The 8,799-nt window shown below is 40.2% G+C and overlaps 1 protein-coding gene across 1 annotated transcript; it reads right to left on the bottom strand.

The window, feature by feature from the left end:
- Positions 1-1,085: 1,085 nt before the first annotated feature.
- Positions 1,086-5,311, bottom strand: LOC131884931 (acetylcholinesterase-like; the record flags this gene model as incomplete). Its single annotated transcript, XM_059232829.1, is given in 9 exon segments — positions 1,086-1,260; positions 1,342-1,544; positions 1,963-2,215; positions 2,380-2,736; positions 2,808-2,962; positions 3,039-3,191; positions 3,257-3,436; positions 3,637-3,769; positions 4,960-5,311. Coding segments are annotated over 9 exon segments (1,785 nt in total), but the record flags the coding sequence as incomplete, so codon positions are not given.
- Between the last annotated feature and the right edge of the window lie 3,488 nt (positions 5,312-8,799).

Here is an 8,799-nt window from a genome sequence, read left to right as displayed (position 1 = left end):
GTCGTTAGTAATCACTAAAAAAAAGAGCAAAAAAGAGTGGTCAGGGGTTGGTTGTAGTTTTTCTACTGCGACTGAATCGGTAATCATTGATCAGCCCCACGCCAGCCGTTTAAAAGAGTGCCTCCCTCTACCCTCAGAAATTCCACTCCAAGAGCCTTTTCAGATATAGCAGCACTCATTTCTGAAACCGGGTCTGACTGTCTGGCTCGAGATGAATGCTCTTTAATGGTAGATGCTTTTTTTATGGAACTCCGTAAAACTTGCCTTGACTTAGTCATCATCCAAGGGCAAGAAAGGCTCGTCTCTAATCCTTCCAAAGGACTTTGACCGTACGCATGCATGAGTAGTTGACCCTCAAGAGTCAGGACGGTCAGGACTCAGGACCTCGAGACCCGAAAGATACGTGTCAAGTGATCCAATACAAGTGTGACAATGTCGAAAATGACCGTGATACTAGTGACAGTCCTACTGTTTGTGGACCCTGGCCAGGCTCCTTTTCCCGCCGGGCACCCCTTGAACCGTATGAACCCGTACATTGAGCCGTGGTGGAACCGATTAACTCAAGATGAACGGAAAGCCATCTACGCCAAATGGACCCCCGTTGAGCCCGCTGGCCTCGGCATTCGCTGACTTCACTGACGCCAAAGTCCGGGCCAAGATGTCACTCTTTCGGCTATTCAAGTTGAAGGCGGATCACTTAAAAGCCATATTAGATGAGAAGCAAGACACGCTGGACGGACCTAAAGCATCATTAGACTATGAAAATCAAGAAGCAGGGACCTACAAAACGCCTCAGTTGGTGAGCCAAGAAGAGAAACAAGCTGCAACCCAAGCATTTCTCTTTTGGAATCAGGCTGCTCAATCGGCGAAAAGAGCCGTGTTCCTGAGAAAACTCAAATTGCTGACCAATAAGTGGCCAAGTCTCAAGGGCAATGGACAACACGGAGCTCCAAAGGTACTCAAAATCCATCACGATGACAAACATACCGATTTCTAAAAGCCGGGATTTCAAGTCTGATGACAATCTTTGGGATTTGTACCGGATGGATAGCTAACAAGTTTTTAATGACATTTAATCGTTGAGGGCTGGCTCTGAATAAATTATGACAATTACAGCCAAAACAGTCCTTCCAAGACGGAAGATGATATTGGTGAAGATGAAAGTACTTCTTTGGGAGTTGATGCCAGGAAGTGTTCCACAACTGGCGATGTCGCAACGTTAATGAGGGACCAATCTCCAAGTAAATGTCGTTGCTGGCTCTGAAAGGAGTTTTGAAGGCCTCATTGATAGGCCTTTCATCCTCATCGAATAAATTGCACCAACATTTGTCTACTGCTCACCTTAGATGACGTTGAGGAAGTCTCTGATGAGTTGCAAACCCAGTCCACACATTCACCAAATTTTGACTAGTTTGAATGTCTCTTCTCGTAAACCGAGTGTTCAGAGGAATCACGTGTGGTTTGAAAAGTAAAAAGAGCTCGTCCCCATGGCTAACACCAAGTTCCAGGGAAAACGGATTGCTTCCAAATAACTGAGCAAATGCCTGAAAAGAGGATGAAAATAGCTAATTGGAGAATGAGAATATTTTGCTCAAAAATAGCAAATACAGCGAGTTGCCAAAAATAACGACTTGACCTCGATCGAGTAGGAGTGGCGATTCATCAATTCATTTGGCTATTGATTTCCAAATGATTATGATTTAATTTCCTTCGCGAGGGAATACCTTATTTGTGTTGGGCACGATTCAACCTTGCGGATAAAAGTAGCCTGCGATTACTGTGCTTTCCTTTAAGAACTTTTGGTTCGAAATACCAATGATACGCCTGTTCAATGCGTAAAAATCCAATCACAAATAGGAAGTCACTTTTGACTGAACTAAAGGTAAATGCGTTTTCCTTTGCTCTCGAAACCAATTCGTGATGGTTAATAGTCTATTAGTATTCAAATAGGAATTCTTTTACTCGGAGGAAGAGAGTGGGCAGGGATTGAGCGATGATATCTGATATCCCATACGAGTTTTGGTGCGTGTAATGGTAAACGAATGTTCCATTGGGATTGTGTCGCAGGAAAAGATCAATAGTTACGGATTCCAAAGGGAGGATCACGTGGTCGCCCACAAATGCGGTCAAAGCTTCAAAGTCGACGGGAATGATATCCGATGGTAGCAATATCTTCAAGGAATTCATATCGTCGGTTTCAATGAAGGATTTGGACCTAGAAAGACACAAGAAATTTAATCAAATCTGGATTAACCCTTAGTGGTTTTTGGTTGTACGTAGTTATTTTGGCCGCCTCTTTTTTGGTTACTCGAAATTCCGAAAGGTAGGAGCTCACAAGTCTTTATTACGGTCCAATTTCTAAAGGTTAGGCCTTCATACCTGCCAAAAAAGATCAGCGGTAGCAACTCGTCGTTATTTTGATGGAATTCTCTCCATAGTCTAGGGTTTCGAATGAAATTCGACGACACAATCAGACCTTCATCTCGGTTGTTGCCAATCATGATTGGCATTTGACGGAAATCACCCGACTCCAAGATTTCGAACGGATCTCTTCGGAAAAACGGCAAGGATGTGGTATTATCTAAAACGGGCTTGAATGGATACGGATTGGACAAGAACGAGGAGAACAATTTTTTGGCTTCAAGCACAATCTGATGAGGATCCTCCCGTTCCAAACATTGGATTGAACTCGTTACCGTCAAATTTGAACCACAACTGAAGTGCTTTGCTAATGCTCTGAAAATTCAAAGGATTCGCACGATTTTGGGGCACACTCAGCTCAAAAATGGTCAGCTCTTTTTTATTACTGTGCATAAAATCCGGGATGATTGTCCGATTTGGCAATTGGCAATGTTATTGCTCCACTTTGAATGATGGCGGCATGAAACAAATGTTGACTTTGATGCGATAAGATATGATAACTGACCATAATCCCTCCCGAACTTTGTCCAAATAATGTTACCTACGTGAAAGTATTTAATGGCTCGTTCAATATAGATGCATGTAAAAAGGAAACGAGTTTTAGCCGGATGTCCTACTTTATTTTTGTCGCCGCCAAATACTGCAATGTTCTTTTGGATCCACTGTAGCGCCAGACGTTGATCCCAAAGACCCAGATTTCCGGGAAAGTCGTCTTTGCCGTTGCTCAAAAAGCCCAAAGGTCCAAGCCGATAGTTGATTGTCACTAAAACCTCAAAGGATCAAAAGAAATATCTTGCTGGTCGAACATGTGGCCAATTGCTGGTTTCTAATTTACCACGTCTTTGTCCAAAAGAAATTCCGGTCCATAAACTCGCGGCGTGGCGGCTCCACTGTTGAAGGACCCTCCGTGGATCCACACCATAACCGGCCTTTGATCTTGAAGAGCCGTGGTATAAACGTTGACTACCAAGCAATCCTCCACACCAGTCGTTTCATAGGGGCCATAATTTCCGAGCTAATGAAAAGAATGAAAGAATCTTGGGATGAGTAAGAATGTGTTACTTTCTTTCTCAGTCCTGGAAGATGACGGCTCGGTATGAAAGTCGAGGGTAAGATATTTCTCTTGATAAGTTAAAGATTCTTCGAAAGTTGCGCAAAGAAGTGCATAAATTACGGATGAATGAGAAGTGGCAGCTACTGTGTGAACGTACGTACCTGAGTGCATTCCACATGACGGTCGGCCTGTCGAATACCGCTCCAAGGTGGGTATGGACTTGCTTTCTTAAACCTCCGGGCTTCGCCGTAGGGAATGCCCAGAAATGAGTGAATTCGATGGCCTTGAGAACTCCTAAATTACATAGGAATTGAACTTCATGTAAAATGTACTTTTTTATTGCCACGTGGATCTCATCAGATTTTGAATTTAGAACATATATCAGTGAATTCCGCAATATATTGACACTAGTCAGAGATATTGCCTTTCGAGCAAGTATGAATGACAATAATTACTGGTCTTATGTTAATTTTCTGACAGTTCTAAGCCTTACATGCTCATTTCTTCCAAGAACGCCCTCTATTATTAGTCTCTCCACAATATGTGCTAATGTCCATGGTTTGGCCCAAAACATTTCGTTAATCTGTTCCGCACATTTTTCTACTTTCCATGACACAAAAACATGATCGAAGAATATCATCGATTGATATAACTTTCCATCAATTTTGAAAAATGCTGGTTGATGACGAACGAATTAGCATCACTATCCTTGGAGTACGTGTATAAGAGTCGATCATGGTAATTTATGCAGTGATTGCTGCTCATTTTGATTTGCTTACCAAGCTTATTTTCCAAATCCTTTACGTACCATAGAAATTTCAAAATATTGTTAAAAGAGCATTCAATCACAGATCACGGGATCGAGGCCTTACAATCAAAGTTAAAGTTTTGTGGGCCCTGATACAAAATATGCATTAATCAATGAATGGCTGATTTACCACCAAAGAAAAGCCAAGCAATGGTAACGCTTCAGATTCAACCTGTATTATGTTAGGCATCAAATTACGAACTTTCTCCCAAAATTTGAATGTTGAATTCGAAGAAATTGGATCAACAACAAAGCGTCCTTCAATCTCATACTATGGAAGACGAAAATGAATAATGGCTTCAAGAAATATTGAATTTCAACCAACAATTTTCCATGAGGCATCTTGATATGTTTGTATTTAGGATTCAATCCTGAGAGGACCTCAATCAGAGAAGTACTAGACTCACATTTTTACTGATTCATATAAACGATGCGAGTAAAAGGTAACTTTAGTGGGCATTGAAGCCTGTTCGCTTCTATCAGCCTTCATTATAAAGCTCCATAATTTTGTGTAGTACTGGGGCCAGGACAATACCTATGGACTCAAGTCCTTCATAGCTCAATGAACGTTTGATCGGAAATACTCTAAGGGCCACACTTTTAACCCAATCCTTCAGGCAAAAAAATATCATGCATCTTTCAAAGCGGTACTATTGGGAGATCTAGCAATTCTTACCAATAGCTTGACATGGATTCTTGTAACCAACCTTCCTCAACTCGAACTAGCACTAAATCTGGATTGACGCTTCGAAGTGTGACCCCAAATAAAGCGATGCCCACAATTATGACACTGGTCCAACTTCCGCAATAGTATGATGACACACAAGTTAACTGGCTTGTCCTTGGACCCATGTCTCGCGTTTAGGAGAGATTCTTTATTATTATGAGGCTTCGGCACTATGGTTGACTTGGATGTTTTAGATCTACTAATGTGGCCGAGACAGAGTCGCTCTTAGTATGGATAATGTTTATGATAAGGGGGAATCTGTGGGACTAATCATCCGTTCGTCGGCTCCCCTTCCATTTAAACTAGGTTTGACACTCATCATGTTTATGACATGCGAGACGCTAACTTGCACCACAAACAACAGTGGTGTGTTCAAAACCGCTGAGCAGAGGTCAAAGCTCACCAGACAAGACCCGGTGAGGATGTCAGATGGCCCCTGGAAGATGTCCTATAATGCACTCAGCCCTTGCCAATTGGATGGATGAATTGATCGACGGACACATGCGGACTCGTGGACATGGGTGGGTACATACATGTGGATGAATTTCGTAAGTGCTCACGAAGCGCCACAAACAGCGCCAGTGTGTTGCACCCGTTCACGTACTCATTGGGCATGCCAGTATGTGCTGTACGTACGTATGTTTATTGCCATATGTGCGTACATTACTTCACGAAAATAGGGCGCTCAGATTTCGCCAAGTTGTTATCCTACTCTTGTTGCATTATTGAAAAAAATCCAATGCTATGATTGAAATTCAGCACGTGAATTCGGGCTTTTATTGTAATTAAATACCGCGTCAATGAGTGGGGGTCCCAAGTGAAACAATAACGATTTGACATATGTGCTAACTCAACCAAAAGTTTTTCTGTTTACATGAATGCTCGATCAAGCTAATTCAATCGAGTTCGTTTTCCCGTCACCTATTCTACAGGGCAGCGAAAATACCAAGGTAAGGAAAATACAAATTGAAACCAAAAAACAGGCGTCATAATGCCAAACTTTTCATAACAGTTAGAGCCAAGTAATGATAAAAACCAAGGCTGTCCAAATGGTTCAATCAAAATTGGCAAAAATGCAATCTAAATAACAGCAAAAAAAGGGTAAAAAATGCAAAGACAAACGTAGCAAAATGCAAAAAGCTGCAGATATTTTAGCTCTATCTACACCTTGTAACACCATCTAAAAGCTAAACGTTAGCTAAAAACGTTAAAGTGTGTTAGACAGGGTTTGAAACGTTGCTGAAAGAAAGTGACGTGTTACCGTCACTTTTTGGAAACAGTCACCCGCCACCGTTACCGATACAGTTACTTTTGTAGAAAAAAAGATGGCCTAAACCTGCAAAAAACTTTTATACGATTTTTAATGATCAAAAAATTTGACGTGAAACAAATGACGAGTTTTGAGTATTGAAGATACAAGCGATACGAGGGATGGTGTATTAAGGTTTTTGTTCTGCTTTCTTCACTTTTACTAAACATTTTGACAAGTATTTTTTCATGCTTCTATCCATGGTATGAAAAAAAGTTGACGTAAGGCAAGTATCCCACTGGTTTGACGAGAGGAAAATCAGGGTTACATTTTGAGGTTAACTTACGGGTTTCCGTCATGCAAGTAGTAATATCAAACGTTGCAGAAAATATAAATTGATAACTAGACACGGTCAAAATATGCATTGATAACTCCATTTTATGCCATTGATATATGCATAATAACTGATCAAAGTATACACTAAGATATCCTTTATATCCAAAATATACATTTCAGTATTTATTGAAAATTCAAAATTTGTTATACAAATTAAAAATAAACTAAGATCAGGAGGCAGGCAGTTGCAAAATTATGCTTAGCATCCTTTACAAACATTTTTTTTTTACCTTGGCAATAAGCTGATCACTGAGACGGTACTTGTAGCGGACCATTTCGGTCAACCTATGTTAGAAGTAGATCACTGATTTTTCAAGGCATTTTAAATTTACATTGCAAACTTTTGGTCAAAACCAACCTTACTGTCCTTGGCCCACATTTTTTTTTTACCTTGGCAATAAGCTGATCACTGAGACGGTACTTGTAGCGGACCATTTCGGTCAACCTATGTTAGAAGTAGATCACTGATTTTTCAAGGCATTTTAAATTTACATTGCAAACTTTTGGTCAAAACCAACTTTACTGTCCTTGGCCCAAAATCCCTTCAAAGTATTGGTGTCCCACACCTTTCTCCGGCTCCCAGCCAAATTTCAACAATAATGGAAGCTGGTAGGTGATAATGGATCTGCCAAATCTGGCCCATCAACTTTAATTCCTTAAATCAAGACTTCCTTCCATCTTTACCTCTACCAGGGCCTGAACTGTTACCGAAAAAAGTAACGTGTTACCGTTAACATTACTTTTGTAGAAAAAGTAACGCAATACCGTTACCGATACTCTTTAGAATATGTAACTGCACATGGATAAGAGAAAAAGTAACATTAACGGGAGGACTAAAAATCCGTTCCGTTACCGTTGCTTTTAATTTTTCAGAGAAGTGACGTGTTACTGATAGCGTTGCTCAATAAGTAACACCGTTACTTGCAATGGCGTTACTCACTCAAGTCCTGACTTCTACCCACCTGATTTTGTAGTGCTATCTGCACTGGACCAATGCAAGTCAATTTTGCAGTGATACACTTTCTGGTCACATATTTTATGTCTCTGCCCCCTTAACCACTCGTTCATTTACCAATTTGTTTATGATTATTCACTCTTGTTGATACGTTTTATGCATTGACTTGACCAAGAGTCATGATAAGTGAATATTCCACTACTTTTAGAGGTACTCATGAATCATATTTCACCTAACAAATGTTTGTCTACTTTTGAAACAGAGGTGACGAGGTGAGTGACCAGCACCTCTCTGTGGAGAGTAGCTCAGTGGATAAACATACAATAGCAAGGTACCAATCTAGTATTTTCATGCTCCCAAAAACCTCTATATTTTCAATGTAAGTATTGACAAAAAAACATGAGAAGCAGGTCAAAAGAAATTGGCAAGGTATCAAACAAATATTGGTAAGCATTGGAACAACCTTTATATTTTCAATGTAAGTATTGATAAACGAAACATAATTGAAATAGCATTCCTATTTGATTGACTACTTACTAGTTAACTTCGTTATTTCATCATAGATTATTGCTTTTTATTTTGGTCAAGCATTTCAAGCACCGACGGCCATTTTGGACCACCCTCCACCATTCCATGGTAGAAAATGGAAGAAATTCCTGCAAAGTCAATTTTTGCCATCGTTGATGCTAATAAACCCGTCTAACGACATAAAATATATAATGCATAATTTGGCCGTCTATGTTGACAACCCTGGTCGCAGTCTCCCAAGACCATTTATTTCATCAGTTGCAAGTAAGTCACTGCATTTGAGACAGAGCTTTTAAAAAATCGAGGAGGAACCCTTTTTAAACCATTTCTTTTTTCTGGTTTGAAAAAGAAGAAAGTCAATGTAACGGAAGGGCTTAAAAAGTTACTTTACTTTTGAACAAAAGTGACACGTCACCGGTATCGTTACTAAAAAGGTAACGCCTACTCACGCCCTGTTGCTAGGTTCCCCAAAAAAACCTGAATATGTGCTTTGAACAAACACATCTTGTGTCATGATGAAATTTTGAATGATTTTGCAACAGAACGTAGCAAAGCATTGGTTTAAAAACATTGCATCAAACATGATATGCTGGCCAGCTACTGGAAAAGGCAAAGTTTTATGAGCAATTTGTTTCCAAAAGCTAAGAACACATAATCTTGA

This window comes from Tigriopus californicus, chromosome 8 (assembly GCF_007210705.1).
Source record: "Tigriopus californicus strain San Diego chromosome 8, Tcal_SD_v2.1, whole genome shotgun sequence".
Lineage (NCBI taxonomy): Eukaryota > Metazoa > Arthropoda > Copepoda > Harpacticoida > Harpacticidae > Tigriopus > Tigriopus californicus.
The sequence above is the reverse complement of the archived record's forward strand: the minus strand, read 5'-3'. Positions and strand labels throughout refer to the sequence as shown.